At 36.1% G+C, this 24699-nt stretch overlaps 1 protein-coding gene and 1 pseudogene across 2 annotated transcripts; one reads left to right on the top strand and one right to left on the bottom strand.

Annotated features, from left to right (window-relative positions):
- Nucleotides 1-13672: 13672 nt before the first annotated feature.
- LOC143557130 (E2F transcription factor-like E2FE) lies at nt 13673-16562 on the top strand (annotated as a pseudogene). Its single transcript, XR_013139519.1, has 10 exons — nt 13673-13798; nt 14387-14454; nt 14531-14583; nt 14670-14747; nt 14842-14892; nt 15457-15642; nt 15727-15799; nt 15891-15952; nt 16034-16411; nt 16491-16562. The product of XR_013139519.1 is annotated as an E2F transcription factor-like E2FE (transcript).
- Nucleotides 16563-18474: 1912 nt separating this feature from the next.
- On the bottom strand, nt 18475-22717 carry LOC143558450 (betaine aldehyde dehydrogenase, chloroplastic-like). The gene is made up of 15 exons (XM_077047290.1): nt 22512-22717; nt 21256-21398; nt 21066-21146; nt 20838-20986; nt 20660-20752; nt 20447-20570; nt 20189-20254; nt 19975-20041; nt 19793-19869; nt 19614-19727; nt 19436-19513; nt 19208-19359; nt 19065-19125; nt 18867-18973; nt 18475-18769 (listed from the first exon to the last, which is right to left on the bottom strand). The coding sequence occupies exons 1-15, from the start codon at nt 22618-22620 to the stop codon at nt 18682-18684; spliced, it is 1509 nt and encodes a 502-aa protein (XP_076903405.1). The 5' UTR covers nt 22621-22717; the 3' UTR covers nt 18475-18681.
- Nucleotides 22718-24699: the final 1982 nt, after the last annotated feature.

Below are 24699 nucleotides of genomic sequence, written 5' to 3'. Positions count from 1 at the left end.
TATATGTGATATGTATGAATGATTGCTTGATGGTTCGTGAACGATCTTCGGATATTGCACGTACTGTCAGGTTGTAACGTTATAAATATGGCAAGTATGATATGTATGTTTATGTGTATGAACGTAATAAAGTTAATAAAAGAAGGAAATGACGGTTGTATGGTTGTATGGTTACGAAAAGGGTACCAAGCCCTAATAATACTCGAGGTATGTTGCATGGTTGTATGGTAACGAAGAGGGAACTGAACCCTACTAATATTCGAAAGCAAGGGACCAGACCCTTATAATATCTGTGATGTTAGGGACCAGACCCTTATAATATCTGTGATGTTAGGGACCAGACCCTTACAATATCTGTGAGGATAGGGACCAGACCCTTACAATATCTGTGAGGATAGGGACCAGACCCTTCATAATATCTGTGATGTTAGGGACCAGACCCTTATAATATCTGTGATGTTAGGGACCAGACCCTTATAATATCTGTGAGGTTATAGGGCGAAAGGCTCTTTAAAACGTATGATTATGAATGTAAAGAAAGTATGTAAGTAAGAAAGAAAGTATGTAAGTAAGAATGAAGGTATGAGTACTTATGTGTGTATAAAAGAAAGTTATGAGGTTAAGTACGTATGTATGTAATAAGGTATTGTATGGTATTGTATGATTAACTAGAACTCACTCAGCGTAGCTGACTTTTAGTATGCACGCAGGTGAGTAGGATGAGACAGCTGGCTTGAGTGGAGGACACATGGCAGAAGACTAAAGCCTGGCATCTGAAGATCTGATATGTTTTATAAGCTATGTTTTAATTTTGGAAAGACAAAAGGAATGTTTTACGACATGATTATGAATTGATATGTAATGTTTTATGAAAGTTTTATATTCCGCGTAAAGTTTTAATTAACTCTGATATTTAGAACTGTGTTTATGAGTAAATCCAACACGAAAGTAGGGTTACCGGTGACGGGGCCTTACAGTGTGTCTATTATTATTATTATTAGTTTTTGTTACTACTATTATTATTATTATTATTATTATTATTGATTTGGTGTTCTATTGCTTGTGTTTGTGTGATTAGTTGCAACCATAGAGCGTAGGAACCATGACTATTACCTGAGACCATGTCCTGAATCGAGGGGTGTAGGAAAGAGTAAAGATAGGGAGCGTATATTGCGTTTGGCTTCTTGGAATGTCGGAACATTAAATGGTAAGTTGTTAGAATTGGTAGATGTGCTTAAAAGACGTAAGGTTCAGATAGCATGCCTCCAGGAGACTAAGTGGAAAGGACATAGAGGGGCTGAGTGTAATGGGTATAAGTTGTGGTACTCGGGGTCTGATGGAGCTAGGAATGGAGTGGGGTTTCTAGTGGCTAAGGAAATACACACTAGTGTGGTGGAGGTGATAAGACATAATGACAGGATTATGGTGTTGAAATTAGTACTAGGAGAGGAAGTAGTGGCAGTAGTCTCCGCCTACGCGCCTCATGTAGGCCTAGGGGATCAGGAAAAGAGAGAATTTTGGGATTGCCTAGACGCAGTGGTAGGGGGCATACCTAGGGGGGAGAGGATTTGCATAGGAGGTGATTTTAATGGACACATTGGTAAGGCTAACGATGGTTTTCAAGCCGTACATGGGGGTTTCGGTTTTGGTGATAGGAATGAGACCGGAACAGATCTTCTAGAGTTTGCGGTGGCACATGACCTAGGTATTATAAATTCTTTTTTTAGGAAACGAGATTCTCATTTAATCACTTTTAGCAGTGGCGGACGCGACACGCAAATTGACTACCTTTTGATGAGGCGAGGAGACCGACGTTGGTGGAAGGACTGCAAAGTCATACCTGGGGAGGCAGTTGTGACTCAACATCGACTACTAGTGACTGATATAGCCTTCAGAAATAAGCTGACTGTTCGAGAGAAGAAAGGTACACCGAGAATTCGATGGGGAAATTTGAAGGACGAAAATCTCCTTCTGTTTAAGGATAAACTCATACTGCATACGCGGGCTCGACTAAATGGGGACTCAACTCATATATGGGAAGCTATGGAGACAAAGATCATCCAAGTAGCAAAGGAGACTCTCGGGGTCACAACAGGAAAGTCAAGTGGGCATAAGGAGTCTTGGTGGTGGAATGACGCAGTGCAAGACAAGATAAGGGACAAACAAGGATGTTTTAGGGAGCTAATGAGGTGCACGAATGAGGAGGAGCGAGTGGATTTGAGGGACAACTACAAAACGGCCAAGATAGAGGCAAAGAAGGCAGTGGCGGAAGCAAAGAAGGCGGCCTTTAAACGGATGTATGAAAGTCTAGAAACAAAAGAGGGGGAACATGCTATGTTTAAGATTGCCAAAGCCAGGGAGCGTAGAAGGCAAGATCTAGGACCGGTGAAGTTCATAAAGGATACAGATGGGCATGTACTGGTCAAGGAGCAGGACATCAAGCTAAGATGGCAAACCTACTTCCACAATCTTTTTAACAATGGGAGAGCTTACCAAGAAGAACATGACAACACAAACTTTCATCGACAACAATCGAATAACTGCTACTGCCGACGGATCACACGAGAAGAGGTGAATGACGCACTTAGGAGGATGGGAAGGTCTAAGGCGGTTGGCCCAGACAACATACCCATCGAGGTGTGGAAGTGTCTGGGGGAGGAAGGAGTCATGTGGTTAACTACTCTGTTCAATAGTATTCTCAAATCAGGTAAGATGCCAGACCAGTGGAGGAGCAGCGTTGTAGTTCCTATCTATAAGAACAAAGGAGACGCCCAATGTTGTGGTAACTACCGAGGAATCAAACTACTAAGTCATACTATGAAGCTATGGGAAAGAGTGATTGAGGTTAGACTTAGACGAGAAACTCAGGTTACGGTCAACCAATTTGGCTTCATGCCGGGGCGTTCCACCACAGAGGCAATACACCTTATAAGAAGATTAATGGAAAAGTATAGGGAGAAGAAGCATGATCTACATATGGTGTTTATTGACCTAGAAAAGGCCTACGACAGTGTGCCACGACAGGTGCTCTGGGAGTGCTTGGAGGGTAGAAGAGTGCCCAGGAAATACATAGAGATAATTATGGATATGTATACCAGGAGTGAAACAAGTGTCCGTACGCCAGTGGGGGATACTGATTTCTTTCCTGTAGAGGTAGGTCTTCACCAGGGGTCAGCGTTGAGCCCGTTTCTTTTTGCAGTAGTCTTGGATGAGTTGTCAAAGTCGATTCAGGGGACTCTCCCGTGGTGCATGATGTTCGCAGACGATATTGTGTTACTTGCTGAGAAAAAACAAGATCTAAACATGAGGCTTGAGGAGTGGCGAACAACCTTAGAGACAAAAGGTTTAAAGATTAGCCGATCTAAGACGGAGTACCTACACTGTGATTTTGGTGAGATAAACGACAGTGAAGACGCACACATCACAATTGAAGGGCAGGTGGTCCCGCAGGTAACGAAGTTCAAGTATTTAGGATCATTTGTACAGAGCGATGGGGAATTAGACAGTGATGTGACCCACCGAGTTCAGGTAGGATGGTGTAGATGGAAAGCAGCCACAGGTATATTATGCGACAAGAGTTTCCCGACTAATCTGAATGGAAAATTCTATAGGGTGGCAGTTAGACCTGCAATGCTATATGGAACAGATTGTTGGGCCATCAAGAAGGCACAAGTGCGGAAGATGGAGGTAGCAGAAATGAGAATGCTACGTTGGATGTGTGGGCACACAAGGCTAGACAGAATAAGAAACGTTGTGCTTCGCGAGAGATTAGGGGTGGCGAACATAGCAGACAAGATAAGAGAGTGGAGATTGAGATGGTTTGGACATGTAAAGAGAAGACAGACGACGAATCCTGTTAGATCCGTAGAAAACATTACTATAGAGGGGAGGAGGGGTAGAGGACGACCGAAATTGACTTGGGATGAGAGGATTAGGCATGATTTGATAGACCTAAACCTCTCTGAGGACATGGTTGAGGATAGGAATTCGTGGAGAAGTAGAATTAAAGTTAAGGATTTTTAGAGAGAATTGAATACCTTAGGGCTTAGACTTAACTTATTTAGGTCACATACCATAATGGTATTTCCCTTACATACTTTATTATTATTATTATTAGCTTTTATATTGCGGTTAAACTGTGACCTTTTTATTAATATTATTATAATTAGTAGTAGTTTTTTATATAACTGTTAAACTTTGATTTCCTTTTTTTGCTTCATACACATGTTCTTAGAGCCGAGGGTCTCTCTGGAAGCCACCTCTTTATTCCTTTGGATAGAGGTACGGTGTGCCTACATCCCACCCTCCCCAGACCCTACCTATAGCTCTGCTGTCGGTGGGATTTTACTGGGTATGATTGATTGATTGATTGTTTTTGGGGGAGATTACAAAAACATTCACGTTTTGAACACTATTTTTTTAAAAAAAATAGATACTAGAAATTAGCCATCAATTTCAATAGACATTTAAATTGAGTCAATCAAGATTTGTCACATATTTTAAGTAGGCTAAAAATATGGAAAGCGGCTAAGCGTTAACTGTTAATTTTTTCAACATTTAAAATCATGAAAACTGACATAGGTCCAATTATAAATTGACATGTATTGAAAGACGGCTAAATTTAGCCTACAAGTCTTAGTCACCTTCTCTTTTTATAGTTGTCGTCTTCTTTTTAGCGGTTAAGACTTGTAGGCTATATTTAGCAGGCTTTAAAAACGTGGCATATTTTGATTGGTAGAGCCAGCTCTGAGAATTCACGTGCTCCAGCCAAGCCGAAAAAAATATGCCCCTTAAAATCATGATATTAGAATGAGTTTATGACATACTTAATAGGCTAATAGCCAATTGCGGATTTGTGAAACTCTCTTAACATTTTTATAGCAAATTGGTGAATCAACTCTTCGTAGCTTATACTCTCTATTGTTCTGTTCTCGATAGTTACCATCGCCAACTGCCAAGTCTTTCTTGAGGCATTTTGGGTCAACATTAGGATTTCAATAACTATAATTTTGAAAAACTCGTTTCTGCATATGCTACAGTGACCGATGGTGTTGGAAGTCGATTTCGTTGTTATCCCGCCTATTTGTTTTTTTGTTTATTCAACTTATATTGATTGATTAAAAGTACTTGGTCTTTTTCAAATTTTAGTGGACATATATGTATTCAGGTAATCCGAAAAAGAGGGTCTAAAATGCGTTTGAGTAATAGAAAAAAGTGGGATTATAAATGTTTGGGTATTCTACATATATAATATCGGAAATTTTTAAATAAACTTGTGCCCTCGAAGAAAATGTGCCCCGGCCGGTCGCCCACTTTGCACACCCCAAGAGCCGCTCTGTTGATTGGTCCGAAGTCACTTTTCATGATTTTAGGGTCCAAAAAGTGACGGTTAAGGCTTAGCCGCCTTTCACATCTTTAGCCGTCTTTGGGTACGTGGTAAATCATCATTGGCTCAATTTGAATGTCTATTGAGGTTGGAGGCTATATTTCACGGTCTATTTTTGAAAAAAGCTGATCAAACTAGATTATTATTGTAATTTCCCCGTTCTTTTTTACCACCAAATAGTAAGACCATTATTCTCCCCTCCATGTCACTGTCGTGTAGGAAACAAAGCTTCGAAACCTCTTTTCATAAAGTCTCACTGTGGTTTAGAGCCTCACTACTGCCTCATTTTATAAATAATATATGTTTGTTTGTGTGAGAGAGAGAAAGAGAGAAAAGCACATGGCCCAACACATCTCCTCTATGTTGTCGTCTTCACGAAACAACTCCCCCCCCCCAACACCCCACCCCACACACACACACAAAGAATGGTCTTAGGATCCCATTAGTTTTATGCAATACATGTTAGGATTGATAACAACATCAAAATCAAAGTGGTGCATTAATGATAGTTAAGATTAGGCTGAGCCGATCTTATTTTTCCAATGTTTTCTTTACAACTTCATATCGTTCATATTGCAACTCTTTTGTATCCGAAGATAGAAGACATGTTCTTGTGGTCCCTAGTGTGTTGGTAAGGGTTAGGAAATGGACTAGAATTGTGTTTGTTCTACATTGTTTTGCAATTTGGCCATCGTTTCTAACTAGGGTTTTGGATCGAATACGAGTCTGTAAATGATTGCTTATTAACAGGCTTTTCATGTTTTGTATATAAAGCATGTTTGAGATTGAGTTTAAAAAACGCTTATTGGCATTTTCAAAAAGCGAATAAGTTTAAATGTGTTTTACAATCACAAAAAACTTTATTATTTAAGGTTTTTGAAATGGTTAAAAAGTAGTTTTTCAAAAGCCTCAAATCCTAGTATAGAGGTAGGGTACCAAAAGAGACCCAAATACCCTTAAGCACCACCCGCGTGTCACAGAGGAGCCCCTCATATGCCACCCGCGGGATATATGGATCACTCGCATATCATGGTAGAGGAAGAACGTCCCCACACCACGCGTGGAAGCATCCTAGCACCCTCAGAAGTCATCCGCATGATAAGACATTCGTCGTCCTAAATGATCGCAAGGCAACGCCAACAGGACAGCTGTCACCAATTAACTACACTCTAGAAGAATGTCCACGATTGTTACTTGAGGGATACGTGACCTTCCAGCCAATGAGCAAAGGACACCTGGCCAGGTTGTTATAACCGTGCACATGGCCAGGACGCAATCCGTCATATCATTGGGCGACACGTGTCCAGGTTGTTATACCTATGTACATGATACATATAGCTCAACCTATAATAAGAGGACACGCGTCCAGACGGTTATCAAAGGTCTTCTAGAAAAAGACAACTGGCCCAATCATCTTCCTACATCCTTCGGCTATAAATACCTTGTCAAACGGTATGAGGTATTCATTCACTCACTCGTATTCTGATTACACTTAGTCTATTTACTTAAGTACTTTCTCCTTTACGAACGTTACTGATTCTCACGCCGGAGGGTGGTTACATGAAGACCCCCCCTAGTTCTTCCTGTAACGAGACTCACGGTGTCTGTTTTGCAGGTTCTGGTCACTGGACTTTGGAAAGTAGTGCTCATATTGTGTTAGTAATTATCGTATAGTACACTGTAGACTCATTAGATCCAAGACCCATACCCGGGGATTGGATCTGTGTTTCTTCACCTAGCTTTTCAAAAAATAAAAAATTAGTGAAAAAGCCAATAAGCTAATAAACATTTTTCAAACTCAATCCCAAACATGCTCTTATTCGTCTATACGTTTTCACACATAAAGTGGATGCACATGAGGCTCATGCGTGTCATAATAAAAAAAATGTAGCGATAAATTCTATCTTACTCACTTTGCATTGTTTATATATGAAGTATGATTTGGAATGCTATCAGTCGGTATTGGAGGTGGTTCTTTCGGTTGATAAAATGCCAAAAAGTATTTTTTAGACTAGTTGGATTCATCTAGATGGATGAACAAGAAAAAAAGATGTTATTGAAGTGATTACCTATACCACGTAGTGGATTATCTGGAGAACTCAGAATGAGTATATTTTATCAGCCTAATGACAACAAGACACTCTATTTGATTCGATTGTTTCGGTTTCGTATTTGTGGTTGTCAATTTGTAATTGTAAGTTTTATTAGGACTGGGCGACATGGCCGAAAAACTTATTACTTAGCATGTAATTTTTGTTTTATCCCTGGTCAGATTTTTCTAATTGGGTGTGATTTTATTACATGCGGCCTTTAAAAAAAATATTTTTTCTAAGAGAAATCATATGTGTTTGTCAAAGTACTATAGCCAACAAGACATAAATTGTGTTAGCAATGCTTTTGTTTATACTAATATGGATCTAGTAATATAATGATATGAATTTTGGAAATGCACACATACGTGAGAGCACTTGCTATACGAAATACTGGTACATATTTATGCTAAAAGAATTAAAGACTAATGCAAGTGTCCAACCGTAATTGGCAGTGCCGGCTCAAACATTTTGTGGCCTAAAGCGGAGAAAAAAATTGAGGCATTTTGTTTATAAATATATTTTAGAAATTATTTTTGAAGAGTACTAATAATAAGGTTAAATGTTCATCCGAATAAATCTTATTATAAATAATCATCAACAAATAATTATTTTATTGTCTACTTCTTTTAATAAACATACAATTTATTTTTCAAAGGTAGTATTAAGTAGGTTGTAACTTTAATTATACTATCTCACCTAGCTCGTTGTTTATCAATGTTTTGATATTTTTTTATTACAAATTAAGATGTGTTTCAAACAATATATTTTTGAATCTCCATGTACATTTAGAATTTCATTTCAATCAAGAATAGAGAATAAAAGTAAACATGAAGAAAAGGCATATGTACTATAGAATCTATACTAAATATAAGTTTGGGGCCCTTTATTAGAATACACATATTTTTTATGCTTAGGATTCTTAAGACACTAAGAAATTATGAAATTAGCTATGGTAATTTTGTGAGTGAGGGAAGTTGTTTTGAACTTAAAATACTTTAATATGTAATATCCTTACCAAATTTCTCTCAAAGATTCTTGAGTTCTCTGTTAATTTGGTGTTCAAATTAAGCCTCAAACATGTAGTTGAAATTGGATTACCAAGCCCAACAAATATAAACGTAGCCCATGTATGATATTACTTTTTTGAAAAATGGGGCCTTGTCAATGTGGAGGCCCAAATTTAAAGCTTGGGTTTCTTGACCCTAGAGCCGGCCTTGGTAATTGGATCATTATCGAGTATTCAAGTCATCTCTCACACGTGAAAAAAAAATAATCTATGTAACTTATTAAACTAATATCTTGTGTTCGAGTATTGGTAGATTTGACCCAACTAGTAGAATGTGTATGAATTGATAGTGTTTATGACATTGACACTCGTGGCATCTTTTATGCTATAACCACTGCATACAATGTTATAAACATGTTTATAGTGTTTCGTTTGGGTTTGGACCAAGTAAAGAGATTGCATATTAGGGTTTGGGGAAGAAACTTATAGCTGAAAATCGTATTTTTTTATAAATTAAGTCATGTTTTGCAAAAATCGACTAAAATTAGCCTCGAAGTGTTCTTTTTATTGTTAGGAAAGTATATGTATACTTCACTAACATCAAGAACAATTTTGGACTCCAAATGGATAAAAGATGCTAAATAATTATTATATGAGGTTATACCTGTTGCATGACAATAAGATTATAGCTTATGAAATTTGTATAAGAAAAAAGTTTAGTAGATAAACACATGAATTGGTGTGTTTTGCACACAAGGTGATAATTTAGGCTGCTTGTAAAAGGGTAAAAACACATTTTTGCTATTAAATTGTAAAGAAATGGATGTTTATTGTCAATCGAAGTTGGTTTAGTGAGAGAGTAATTCAACTATTGCTAAGAAATTATACAAGATACGAACACAACGGCAAGAGAAGGTAACATAAATAAAGGACTCAAGTATCTCAGGTATCTATTTCACACCCAATCGTCTAAATCTCATTGTTAGTGAGTCTTTAACCCCCCCCCCCCCCCCTCCCTCCTCTATTAGCGCATACTTATTCTCATACGGAAGATGATCGTGTGATATCCTCCCATGTGGTGAGACTAATGATTCTTTATTATTAGTTGGTTAGGTTAGAGCAGGAAAATAGCTAGTTGTAATAACAGCTAGGATTAAGGGCCAAGTAATGGTTGATGGTTAAATGTTGATTGTTATCCTGAAATCTCGCACTTATATTTAATATTAGCACGTGTGAGACCACGTTTGATGAGTAACTCCCAAAAGAATAGGTCAAAGTCTGGGATGAACATTGATGAACGTGGATAGATTCAAAAGAAGAGTTCCCCAACGGCTATATTGGAAGACTCTTTCGGTTCCAGGATACTCGGAGAGTTAGTTAGGGATTTCAACCTATCATGCTAATGCAAGTATTCTGAGGATTATACTTCGGGATATTCATTGTCCTTTATTATTTTTGTTTGTAGATAAGACCACGTGTTTAATGTGCTAATGAGAACGTGGGTTTGTAACGGATATTAATGAGGCTTCGGCAACTCAAACGTGGGCAGCAATGAAGACTTAGTCTAGGGTTTCCGGAATAATAGAAATAACAGTTGTAATCTTCTTATTCTAAATATGAGCTGATAGTATTGTTAGGTCACACACAACTCACTTGTTTAGCTGCTAGTACTCACTGTATCACTTAGTCCACGATTACTAATCAGCTCCAACCTTTGTAACCACTGATTTTGTTATTAATAATATCAACGGTGATAGTTTTCACCGTCCGGGGTTTTTTTTGTGCCGGAGATCATAATAATCAAGCGTAATTCGACCAAAAGTTAAGTTCATACTCTTTAACGGAAGAGATTCGACTAAAGATTAGGTTGTAAACTCTTGACCGAAACGAAGATTATCATAATCAAGGGTTTTTCCCTCGTAATCATATCCTCGTGTTCAATCTTTTCACCATTAAGCACCTTGCCTCACGCACTAATTTGATCAAAAGTTAGTTTGCTAATTTTTTACCGAAACAATTATTATGGTAGTGTTGGTCACCAAGCTAGAGTTATATCTACCTATATACTAATAAATAATAAAAGAAAATAATTATAGACACATGTCATTTTAAAATTAATTCTCACTATCAAATTTTCACCTAAATCATTCTCTTCAATTTGTAGAAAAGAAAAAAAATATATATTTCAATATACAGTATTGATTATACATTTAACATACCGTATTAATTGGTCAATCTTCATTAATTGAATTATAAATGCCATAAATTATATTGTAAACATACTTATTATAAAAAAAATATTAATATAATAATTACGTGTCACACATATAAAAAAACTATAATAATTTTTTTATTATTTTTTTTACAAATACTCAATGTTTAATAAGTCTTAGAAATTATAAATCTTAAAAATTAAATAATATAAAGAGACTTAATTATCTTTTTTTTTATTTGCATTAAGTTATTCATTGTAATTTATACATTAACTTATCCCATGTTACACACGGGTTTTTAAAGCTAGTTATAAATATATGGCTTAATTAGAGACTAGATGCAATCAACAGAGAATTATTGTAACGAGTTTTTGAGTTTTCTATTGCGATAATGAAGTGTTTGTCATTGCATGGAAGTCTGTCGCCGTCGTGAAGAGATTTAGGGTAGATCGTTTTTGACAATGAGAAATCAACAGAATGAGATTTAGTGTCAATCGATCTGAGATGCCAAAGAATATCTAAAGTATGCCGACCGATTGCTTCAACAAGCGTTGTAGATCTTGTTAATTAATTAATTAATTCCACAATAATTATCTAACATATATCCTATCATAACCCGATTAAGATTATAAGATAATTATCCACAAACTAATTAATTATCAATGCTTATTGTTTGACTTGCACACTAAGCAATCAAGCCTCCTAGTCAGTCCATGCTTCTAGCCACAACCGACTAAGGAATTCCCAACATTAAAATCTTTAACGAAACAAATAAAATTGCTCTACAAACCACTTTAACCCCTCAACATTCCAAAAAGGATAAAAAGCATGAACCACATATTCTTCCTACAACGGGTATGCTAGACAAAATCCCGAGATGCTTGATAGTTATATATCATGAAGAGAAATTTGTGTAGAATGCTAAATATTACCAAAATGCTCAAACCTAAACAAATCACTAACCTTTTCAATTATAGAAAAACTTTTATAATTTTGCAATTTTTAAATAAACCATATATGTTTATTTAATATGTGATTTTTTATCCTTAAAAATATAAACCATTAACAAAATTAAACGATTTATTAGAACAGATATCCTCACTTATGGCCTAGTGGTAGAGACTTGGGTTCTCTAATAGAGACTCAAGTTCGATTTCCACCTGTGTCACTTTTGGGTGGATATTGACAATGAAAGATCTAAGTTAGACCTCGTGCAAAGGTTGTCAGTTTGAATCCCGTGCCTATCTGGGTTTTCTCCCCACGTTGTGTCACACCAGAGAAGTCTGCTCTTGTGGTAGAACGAAACAGCGTGATCAAGTTAAAACAATATAGTCTGGCCAGATTCAATAAACGGAGCTTCCAAAGTTAGACAACCTAAATACAATAAAGTCGTAATTATAAAAAAGAATTTCTTTTATTCGAACAGATATGGAAAGTATATTTTTTTATTATTTCAAATGCTTTCATAAATCCGAATAAGTTGTTAAACAACACGTGACATGTTCCCCCAAACACGTGATCCCACGCCACCGCCAATCATCATCTTAAGTTTAAACTCAAAACTTAAAAACAAAAGGCAAAGGGCAAAACAGTCAACCCAAAAAAACACAACCGAAAACAAAACAACAAGTTCCCGCCTGTAACCAGAAACCTCAAATTTCAAATTTTCAAAACCTTAAAAACTAGACAGAATTACAAATTTTATCCTTTAAAAAAAGCCAAATTACGGTTCGTGTCCTTTTCTAAGTTTCCTTGCAGGCGGTGTACTTTAAACTTTTTTTTCTACACGTTATGTCCTTTACGCTAACTGGGTTAGAAAAACTCAGTTAAATGCCCTCACGTGAGGCGCATGTGAGGGCATTTTTGTCTTTTCGTCTCTACCTGCAACCAGTCACCTACATCACCACCGCCGTCCGTCCGGTAACATCACCACTGTTGTCCCCTTCATCACCACCGTCCGTTCCCACCCTGAAAGTCTCCTCACCAAGTCAACTTCTTCTTCTTCTTCTTCTTTTCCCGCTCCGACCGATACCACCATTAATATAATACATACCTCCCATTTCCTTCAATTTCTCACACAGCTAGTAAAACAATCATGGGGCTTCCTTATATCCCCACCGTAATCATCCTCCCTAGGGTTAAACAACCATCGCCCCCCCCCCCCCCCCGCCATCAGCACACCCCTAGGGTTTTCCAGATCGACACCATTCCAATAGCCTCTAAACAACCAACCTTGCACCACAACAAAACCCTAAATCAGGTTGTGTAAAGCCGATGGTGGGAGATGCGGCCGTCATCCGAGGATTTCGCAGATCTGGCTGGAATGCGATGTTGCAGATCTGGCCGGAATGCGATGTTGCAGATCTGGCCGGAATGCGATGTTGCAGATCTGGCCGGAATGCGATGTTGCAGATCTGGCCGGAATGCGATGTTGCAGATCTGGCCGGAATGCGATGTTGCAGATCTGGCCGGAAAAACGTACCTTTTAACGATGTGGGTGGTGAAGAACGGTTACGGCGGTGGTGTAACCTGGCGACGACGATGGTGATTAACGGTGAGGAAGGTGACGGACGGCGGTGGTCATGTAGGGGACGGACGAAGGTGGTGATGAAGGGGACAACAGTGGTGATGTTACCGGACGGACGGCGGTGGTGATGTAGGTGACTGGTTGCAGGTAGAGACGAAAAGACAAAAATGCCCTCACATGCGCCTCACGTGAGGGCATTTAACTGAGTTTTTCTAACCCAGTTAGCGTAAAGGACATAACGTGTAGAAAAAAAAAGTTTAAAGTACACCGCCTGCAAGGAAACTTAGAAAAGGACACGAACCGTAATTTGACTTTTTTTAAAGGACAAAATTTGTAATTCTGTCTAAAAACTAAAAAAACACAAATCCAAAACCAAAACCAAAACCAAATCCCCCCAAAACAAAACAAAACAAAACAAAACACCCACTTCCTATTAATATTATTAAACCCCCGCCATTCTCAACGACCTCATATCTCTCTCTCTCTCCGAAACATGTCGCTGCTGCCTATGCCGATGTCGTCGTCCACCGCTTATTGTCGGAAGCAGAAGTCACTTGGTCTTTTATGCTCCAAGTATACAACCTATTTTTCTTTATGTTGTTAATTATGTATAAGTACCAATACCCAGTGTTGTAGAGCTAGTTAGGGTCTAGTTAGATGGTGCGGTAGAGACTAGCGATTAATTGGAATCTGTATTTAGATGTGATTTTTTAAAAATACACACACACACACACATATATATATATATATATTTATAAAAAAATATCAAATTTTATTTGTTCAAAGGGAAACTTTGGACTAAATTGTCATAATTTTTTTTTCAAATTTTGGCAAATAACGAATTATTGGTGACTAGTCTTTGGGGTACCCGCTAGCAATTAATCAGTTCCTAGGTGCAATTTTTACAACCATGCTAAAACGTTGCGATTAATTTACGCGTTTCATGGTGGTAATAATTGTGCATAGGAGACAAGTAATCCTAGATTAATATCTAGTTGGTACCAATTAATTACTTTTTGGTCAAAATTGGAAGTTTATATAATAAATTTGGTATGTATATTAATATATGTATATTTGAAAAATTACATATAATGCTGTGTTTATACATAGTAATTGTGTAATTTGTGTTTATGATAAGGTGATGTATATCTGTTTGTACAGTTTTTTGGGCCTGTACAATCGAGATGGAATCGACACCGTTGGATTGGACGATGCTGCATCAAGATTAGGTAAATTATTGTTGTATTAATTTTGTAAGAATTGTTAGAAGATGTCCAAACTGAGGTTGAAGTTTTGGATTTTCAGGTGTTGAGAGACGGCGGATTTACGATATTGTCAATGTTTTGGAAAGTGTTGGTGTAAGATTTTGTGACTGTTTTTAGAAACTTGTTGTGTAGTTTGAGGAATTTTCAGATCTGATGTTGTGAGGTTTTTGATTGTGCAGGTGCTTGTGCGAAAAGCAAAGAACACGTATCATTGGAACGGATTGGGCGCGATCCCGAAGGCTTTAGAGCAGCTTAACGTGTGATTAATAATATTTTCTTTCAATAATAATATTGTTTCGTGTTAATGTGTTTAGATCTATTTGCTCATTATTCTGTCTAATGGTGTAACAGGAAGAAGGTTTTAGGAATAATGATGAGCAGATTGATGTTAAATCTGGAAAGGTAATTTTAATTTTATTATGCATTTACAATTTAGTTCATGTTCTTTTCATGGCTTAACTTGATAGAACATTTAAAAAACTGAAATTAGGCTTCTGGGCTTTCGGTTTCGTTCGATAAGAGGGCAAGGGGCCTGGCTACGTTTTTTGTTGATTAAGGTTGTAATCTTTACACTTTGAGCTAACAAAAAACAAACCCTAGTTGCAGCCGTGGACATAGGTCACACTGATCGGACCATTTAAGTTGTCGTGTTCTTTATGATTATTATTATTTTTTCTGTCGGTTTTGTATGCTTAATAGTTCATATTTTGTTTTTTCAACTAAACTATTAACCCTAGTTCTATCTCTATTTACTGTTATGTAATTGTAATCTTTGCCCTTAAACTAATAAAAAAAGAAACCCTAGTTGCAGCGGTGGACATAGGTCACCTTGACCGAACCATTTAAATTGCCGTGTTCTTAATTTTTTTTTTCTGTTTCTTTATGTTTAATATGTTTGTACATTGTGTGTTGGTTTTCCGTTGCGCTACTTGATTCGTACAAGGGTTTTATTTTAAATGCTATTAGGTTTCTGATGACGAAGAAGATGAAAAAATTTCCAGCCACAGCGCTTCCTTGCAGGACAAATCAGATCTGGAATCTATGCATAAAACTCCAGGGTTGTTGAAATCGGGTACTATAATTGATAACCGAAAGGAGAAATCTTTAGGGCTTCTTACCAAGAATTTCATCAAGCTTTTCCTATGCACCAATGTGAGTTAACTTTTCAATTATTATCATTTTGCTAAAGCTTTTTCTATGCTATAAAGTGTTTAATTATGTGCATGATTATTTTAGTCGGATATGCATTCGCTTGATGATGCTGCAAAGACACTGCTTGGAGACGCTCATAATCCATCATTAACAAGAAGTAAAACTTCTCATAACAATTGCTTCAATTTCTTGTTTTGAAATAACATTATTACAGTATATGTGATGTGTTATTGGAATTATCGTTGCAGCTAAAGTGAGACGGCTATATGATATTGCTAATGTCTTGTCTTCCATGAACTTCATTGAGAAGGTTAGTTAACTACATCATTGAATTATGTTGACTTGGTTTTTGGCATCTTCTAACATTGAGTCTATTTTGTATGATGAGCAGACTCACCATCCAGAAACCCGAAAGCCTGCGTTTAGATGGTTAGGGATGACAAGTCAAATAAATAGTCAACCAGGACCCGCAACTGCTGTATTTCATCAAGAATCCAAAAAACGTGCATTTGGACCGAGCTCACAAACATTTGCTTCAAAAGAAATAAGCTGGAAAACCAGGAAGTGAAACTGTTCGGCCTTCAAAGTCAACGCCAGCCCATCAAACCCAACACTAACGGGTCCAATTCATATCCGGGTCCTGACCCGTTTGGCCACTTGGGTCCTGCAAGTCAGCCTAAATCTAGTGACGGCGAGAGTAACAGAGTTAACAAGACTCAAGATTTGGAAAATTTAGCTTCTAATTTTCGGCCACAGTATCAAAACCAAGGTATTATTTTAGTTTCATTAGAATTTTTAATAATATTATTATGCGTGTTGACTTATAGTTGACCAAATATGATGTACAGCTTTGAGAGATCTGTTTGTTCATTACATGGATGCCTGAAGTTGCAGAAATGGATCCAATCGGAGTGATTTAATTCAATACGCTGATTGAAGACTCGTTGAAATTGATTAGAAGTGATGGCTAGTAATGGCCATACTTTTTAAGTCTTTATGACAATGTTGTCTGATTGATTTAGAGTATTGCCAAGCATATATATTGTATGCCTGGTTAATCTTTAGAACAATGTTCATTGTAGATCTTTTATGGTCATTTTTTTAAATTGTCAGAAACATGGTGATATATATTAGCTGAAATCTTATTGAAGGCATGCATTTTGCTTGTCTAATAAAGAGGAAAAACTTCTAAAAAAGTTTCAAAACACTTAATTTTGACCTAAATAAGGATATTGTTCTTGTAAAAATAGTGACAAAACACTTTTGAATTACACGAATAGTCAATGTGACATGTTTATATTAGAGGTTGCTTATTTCTTAGAGTGGAGTGGCACTTAAGGGTATTACCCATGCACCAGTCAATCATGCACTGCCATCTCATTTCTACCCTCTTATACCCATAAATCACAATATCAAATATGTAATTTTTGAAGCTAGTCCTTGCTGTTTATCAAATATGTAATTTTTGAAAAAAAACCAGCCAATGACAAAGTTGATTACAAGAACGGTCATAGGTTTTTTTTTTGGGTGCAACTCTAAAAAATTTAGGCTTTTGCTTATTAAATTTGGTCAAATGGTCAAAACTAGTTTTTGCCAATACCCTGTTACCGTTTTTAACCGGTTAGGTTAATAACCAAACCGCTTAAATAACCAGTTTTAGAAAGACAAATGAAAAAAATTCAATTAAATTCTAAATATAAAGATAACTAAAAAAAATACTTTTATTAATGAAATTTTAGATTTAAAAAGATAAATCACTTTACAAAAAAACATTAATAATCGTGAATATCGTATTCCTAGTTGGAACGGTTGGTTCACAACTTCACATGAGGTAGCACCGCGAACAGAACATTAAGATCATGAGATGCCATTTTAAAGCTTTGTGACACTTATGATTTTTGAGCGGTTTGCATTTCTATTTTCTTATGTTTTTTAACAGAAAAGTGGTATAATCAAACCAATCCACCCAATCCCTATTTATACTAGTTAGGGGGGACAAAAGTAGAGATGTTCAAAACGGTTTGGGACTAGGAACCGGAACCGGTTCCTAACCGGTTCCTATATTCAAAACCACCTTTTAAACCGGTTCCAGGCTCGAACCGGTTAGGGAACCGAACCGGTTCTCCCACCCTCGGACCCCTAACCTATCTAACCGGTTCTTACCGGTTCCTAACCCGGTTCCTGTACCGTAACCGGTCAAAAAACGGCTATTTTTGACCCCAACGGTCAAAAAACGGCCAAAAAAAACGGTTAGGAACCGGTTCCGGTTCGGTTCCGGTTCCTACCCGCCCCCACTCAGAAATGCAAGAACCGGTAACGGATCTTCGGGTTGAATCAGATAGGGTCCGGTTCCTACAAAAAACGGGTAGGAACCGGTTCGGGTCCAGGAACCGGTTTTGTTGATCATCTCTAGACAAAAGCGGGTTTTTAACAGCAAGAAAATGGTAAAAATTGACTTTTATATCTAACGATAATAGCTGGTTAACCGGCTATTAATCTATTTAAAAATCGGGGTTTGATTAACAGGTTCCTAATCGGTTCTTGCTCGAAAATGCCTAACCGGTTCCCAACCTATGGTTATTTTTGGTCACAAACAAGTTACTAGTATGCCGATTAATAACTTGTTTTGGTTAACAAGTCATGATTTGCATCTCTTAACTAAAGTTGCATAGTAAAAACAAAAAAGCAAATGTCTTTACACCCAAAAAGCTAGCCCCCAAATTAACCTTTTTTTTACTTTTTGTAAAAGATATCTTTGTTAAGCATTTTTATTCTATAACTGCATGACCCCTCTCCTCTTAAACCAAAAACAAATAATAAATAAGGCAGAGAAATCCAGCACACCAAAAACTCATCCATTCAACAGATCTTTTACAACACGATCGTCACATGTCGAATACAATACATTTAGGATACAACTCATAAGGGTGTATCCAAATATCAGTTCACCTTCTCTCCGTTATTCTAGTAAACTAGCTTTTTATTTGTAGAATTATACCAATTCGCACGGGTTGTTGCTAATAAACTACACACTTACCCCTAATTAGATGGAGGTTTATACCAACCCCAAGCATCATCAGAAAGATACCGAGTCACCTGCTTCACATTCTGGTAGTTCTCTAGACCCCTGAAATAAAAAAAGTGAACGTGACGATAAATATTAGTCACATCTTATGGTATTTAATTATTAAACTAGTGGATGTTTTTTTTTTAAATTTTATCACCATTCTCCTAGTTCACGACCAAAACCGCTACGCTTCTTTCCTCCCCATGGAGCTTGAGAGAAGCATGGCTGTGAGCAGTTGACCCACACGATGCCTACATCCAAAGCCTGAAAAATGAAAATAATAAATATAAAAACTCATGTAAATAAATTGGGTTGAATTTATAGGAACAAATGGAAATAAATAACATTTCATTACCTTTGTTACACGGTCACACCTTTCCAGATCTTTAGATATTACCGCAGCAGCCAATCCATAACTGCAAAAAAAAAAACGATGAAATAAAATTATAAAATCAAGAATAAAAATTAAATATGAAAAACAAAATGAAGTTAACTTACATAGTATCATTAGCTAATTCAATAGCTTCTTCTTCAGATGCAAATGTTTTGACACAAAGCACGGGTCCAAAAACTTCTTCTTTCCAGATTTGCATAGATTTGTTAACATCAGTAATAATGGCTGGTTCCATATAATATCCTTTTTTCAAATGCTGCGTTTAATAATTAACCTTTTAACTTTGTAATCTAATGCTTGGAGAAAATAAATAATAAAGAATTGGTCCATACCGGAGGACGTTCTCCTCCACATAAAACAGTCGCGCCTTCACTTTTGGCTGTTGATACAAATTTCAACACCTTTTCATACTGAAAATATGTTAAAAAATAAAAGTTAAATATTAGAGGCTTGACAAAATTATGTTAGAATAGTTACAAAGTATTTTTTAAGTGATCCGTTTATTATTACCTGACCGCTGCTAACTATAGGGCCGAGCCTGCAACCATCCTCCAAGGGGTCTGATATCTTGATGTTTTTAGCCCACTTAACAAGCTTGTCTACAAACTCATTTGCAATACTTTCCTGGAATAGATAATAAATATTAAAATCTGTTTTTTAGATATTTGCACACATTTTCATCAACTTACATGCACTAGAAGGCGAGATGTAGCACTGCATATCTGACCATTTGTCCAGAAGCAACCAAAGAGAGTCCACTCAACAGCTGCTCGAATAATAATAAAGAAAATTTAAGTAATCTTTTCATCATAAATGCAAGATTGAGACAATATTTCATTTGTTCTATCTTAAAAAAACAAATTTGACTAACCTTTATCAATGTCAACATCATTAAATACCACTATTGGACTTTTCCCACCAAGTTCAAGTGTAACAGGCTGCAATTGGAACAGAGTATGAAGATAATATAATAGGAATGAATCCAAGGTTAACTAAAAGACTTATTGACCATATAATTTCAGTACAAATTTCATTCTTCTTAACATTCTCACTAAATTTGAATTCAAACAGATATTGAATGATACCTTAACATTCTGAGCTGCAGCAGTCATAACTTTGCTTCCAGTTACACTGCTTCCAGTAAATGCGATCTGTAAAATAATAACAATTTGGCACATTAACTAATTATAAAACAAGATGATACTCTTAGGCAAAAGTTGAGTCAGGTCAACCTGACCCGGCCCGATCTGTTTTAACCAGAACCCAATATGAAAAGTGACCCAACCCGCTTGACCCAACATGTAAAAGTGGTAAATCACATACAAAAGAAAAGAGAACTAGACCTTATCAACATCAGGATGAGATGCCAATGATGCACCTGCTTCTGTACCTAATCCCGTCAAAATATTGAGAACACCATTAGGAAGGCCCACCTCTTTGCATATTTCACCTAATTCCAAGCAAGTTCTGAAATTGGATAATTAACATGTCATTAATACAAGCAAGATTACCTAATTTCAGAAACACATATCATTTGTCTATCAATAACAACTTACAGAGATGCTAATTCCGATGGTTTAAGTACGGCAGTACATCCAGCTGCCAGTGCAGGAGCAATTTTCCATGTAGCCATCAACAGAGGATAATTCCTATATATCAATAATAACAAACTTTAAACACAATACTAATTGCTAAAACAATAATGAATCATAATACGGATGAGATAAGGTATACCATGGAGTAATCAACCCAACTACACCAATGGGTTCCCTAGTAAGATGACATTTAAATGTATCCATTGGAAGAGAAACAGGCGCATTTTGCTTTTTATCCAATGCTTCAGCGAGATCTGCATTGTACTCAAAGCATCCAGCTACATCATCCTAAATGGTAACAACATAAATATTAGGCAGTTAACTCATTAAAAACTTAGGGTTTTTAATTTGTTTGCAAGAAAAAAACCAGATCCCATGCTGCTTCTTCAAGTGGCTTTCCACAATCAATGGCTTCAAGTTTTGCCAGTTCAGATTTCTTCTCCAATATCTGCACAATGATAAGAACTTATCATTTTAGAAAAATTTTGATAGTTTTGAAAAAATGATCATCTGTAAATTGAGATAACAGGATAACATCACTCAAGATGAACACACACCTTGGAAGCAATAGCACGCAAATACTTGGCACGATGGGCTCCTGAGGCTGATGCCCAATCTTTTCCTCCATTACGCTTAAGAGCTTTGCGAGCAGCTTCAACAGCAATATTGATATCTTCTGCTGTAGCAGCTGGAATATCACCTGAACACAATTTTCCGAACAGATACAAGTAAACACACCAAAATACTAACAAATTACACTATACAAAGCTATGAAATTGATAAAAGCGACTATGCAAAACAGCGATTTCTAATTTGTTAAGATAATTAAAGCCAGAATAAAATCTAACATAATTGAAATTGTTTAGATCCGAAGAACACGATAAACTGAAACGTATTATTATCTCGATTAAAAGGAAAAAACTGGCAAGTAAAGACATCAAAACTCAAATAAATTACACAATACAAAGCCAGAAATCAATAACATATACACACAATTCAGATATCTAAAATTTAAAATAATTGAAATCCGAAGAAATATCTAGACATAACAGAACATGTTAGAATCCGAATAATGCGATAAACTGAAACTTATTATAATTATTTCGATCAATTAGTGAAAACTGACAAGTAAACACATAAAAATAACCAAAACTCAAACAGATTAATACAAGCACTGAAATCAATAACAACGAATATGCAAACTGCCAATTCCTAATTTGTTAGATAACTGAAATCAGAATAAACATCAGACTTAACAGAACATGTTTAGAACCGAATAATGCGATAACCTGAACCTTATTATTATTATTATTATTATTATTATTATTATTATTATTATTATTATTTCGATCAACGACAGAAAACTAACAAGTAAACACATCAAAACAGTACAAAAATCAAACAGATCACTCAATACAAAGCACCGAAGTCAATAACAACGGATACACAAATCGCCAATTTCTAATTTATTAAAACTGAAATCAGATTAAACATATAATCTAACCTAAACGAAAATGTTTAGATCTAAAGGACGCGATAAACTGAAACTTATTATAATCATTTCTGTCAATAGTAAAAACTGACAAGTGAACACATCAAAGCACACCAAAGCTCAAAACAGATTACTCAATACAAATCACTAAAATCAATATCAATAACGAAATACCGATTTCTAATTTGTTATTATTATTATTATTATTATTATTTCGATCAATTATAGAAAACTGAAATACTTAATGCTTAATTACGAATACAGATTCTACAATAATAATAATAATAATAATAATAATAATAATAATAATAATAATAATACCGATGACGTCCTCGGTGGCAGGATTAACGACGGAGATGCGATTCTTCTTAACCGGCTCTCTCCACTCGCCGTCGATGAATAACTGCCGTGACGGTATCGTAATCGACATCGCACACAGGATCACTGAGTAATTCAAGTAAGTAAGTGTGTGTAACTGATTCAGTGATATTAAAAGGGCTTTAATTAAATAATATTATATCCGATAGCATCGTTACTGGAGTCCACTAGTCAATGATATGCACAATTACATTAAAATAAGTCTAGAGATGTGTGATGTTGTTGATGACGGAGTTAACAAAATCAGTTGTGGATGGATAGGTACATCTGAAGATCGTGCGGCACATGTGCCTCCCACGTGTCACTGGCGGGTCAGCTCATATCTTTCAAGATCGCTACAGTACAACGGAAACAAACACATGCATAAAAGAAGACGTATATTAGCAAAAGAGAAGAAACCTTTATACGACTCGTATAGACTTCTGTACAATGATAATCATCAAATTTTTGAAAAAGGTGTTTGATAAGATTCTTAAACGAGTCGTATGACTTGTATGAGACGGTCCTGATATTTATACGAGCTGCATAGCCTATACTACTCGTATAATACTCATACACCTTTTTTACGACATGTATTGGTAATCCCAGGACCGACATGGTCTTCACTCTTTCACCTTTGTAGAGATAAAGCTTTATTATTTTTTTGGTTAATCGTTAGGCTGCACCAAACATTAACCCCTATTCTAATTTTTAGGTTTCATAATTATCATATTTAATTACCTTTCATAGTTACCATAAGGAAAAGAAATGGATGTGACGAAAAAGAATTTTCTTTAGTAGAGTGAACTCGGGAACACGATAGACAAAACGGCGACGCGCCTTATTGTAGCATGAAATTGGGTTGTCTAATGGTCCAATATTCAGGGCCGGCCTGGCCTTTACTCTTTTACCTCTTTATATAAAATTCAGGGCTGACTCAACGAATATGTAGGTCTAAATCAAAATAATATTTTGAGGTCTTTTTATAACAATTGTTAAGAAACAACAATTGCTTACAACAAGTTTTGAACTCATAACCTATACTTTAAGCCCACCACCACACCAATACATTACTTTGAATTTACTTTACCCATTATAATATATCTTATACAATGTTGTTTTGGACTTGGAGGTCTTAATTAAGTCAACCTAAAGCCCTAACTTGTTTTCGCTGACCCACGTCTCGAACCATGTTAATGCATGGGTGGTCTTAAAGATAAGCTTTATTACTTTGGGTTAATTTTTAGGTTGCACCAAACATTATTTTTAGGTTTCATAACTACCATGCTTAATGACTCTTTTTTAAGTGGGGAACCGTAAAAAAATCATATTAAAACTCAATTTTACATGTACAAAACACATTTATATATAATTATTTTTGAGCTTTTTACATATAAACACATGTAGAACCGTTTTAAAAAAAAATTATAAATAAAACCAGTTAAAAAAGGTAAAACAACTCTTTTTTATTAAAAATATATTCAACATATATTTAAAGCCACAAACACCGGAAAGTACGTCACATCAAACTTATGCCAATTCAACCGTTCTATAGTCTTGTATATAGACCTATTTTCGTATCACAAAAAAACCCAAAGACTTTATTGCACCAATAATCTAACTTCTTTGCCCTCAAACACCATCTAATTATTCCTCGCCATTCGAATCCTCCTACAAAGTCACACTATTTACTGACCGCATATTAAGTAGATTATGATCCATTTATTGATTATAAGCTATGCCTCCTCTATTGCAACTGCTTAAGAAATAGGAGATATATAATATATTAAATTTATGTAAATTTGTTCAAATCAAGGATAAACCTTGTGTATTATATATAAATATTACATGGTTTTAACGGACATATTAACATGAAGAAAATATTCCATTTAAATACACCAAAAAAAAAAAAAAACAGAGTTTGCGTCGTAGTCTAGGGTGAGGGGTGGTGGTTTGTTGTGGTGGGTTTGGTGGAAGAAATGGAGGAAATTAGTAGGAGGATTATTATTTGGAATAATAATGGTGTGCTAGCCATGATTAAGAATTTAAGATAACAAGGTTGAGAAAAGATAAGTTGAAGAAGGGTTTTGTTTCCTTGATTTTTGCATGCATGCGTTTGATCCACACAAATTTATATGATTATGATTTTAAT

The sequence above is a fragment of the Bidens hawaiensis genome, unplaced genomic scaffold (assembly GCF_021521415.1).
Source record: "Bidens hawaiensis isolate Kalapana, Puna unplaced genomic scaffold, B.hawaiensis_p1.1 tig00001087_1, whole genome shotgun sequence".
Classification (NCBI taxonomy): domain Eukaryota; kingdom Viridiplantae; phylum Streptophyta; class Magnoliopsida; order Asterales; family Asteraceae; genus Bidens; species Bidens hawaiensis.
Note: the sequence above shows the minus strand (reverse complement) of the source record. Positions and strands in the feature narration are given on the sequence as shown.

Excerpts from the sequence above, each read along its gene's own strand:
- LOC143558450 (XM_077047290.1), bottom strand. The coding sequence starts at position 22,620 with ATGTCGATTACGATACCGTCACGGCAGTTATTCATCGACGGCGAGTGG. Across the intron at positions 19,870-19,974 it reads TGATGTTGACATTGATAAAG|CTGTTGAGTGGACTCTCTTT; the intron begins GTTAGTCAAATT and ends TTATTCGAGCAG. Across the intron at positions 19,360-19,435 it reads GTGGAGGAGAACGTCCTCCG|CATTTGAAAAAAGGATATTA; the intron begins GTATGGACCAAT and ends TATTAAACGCAG.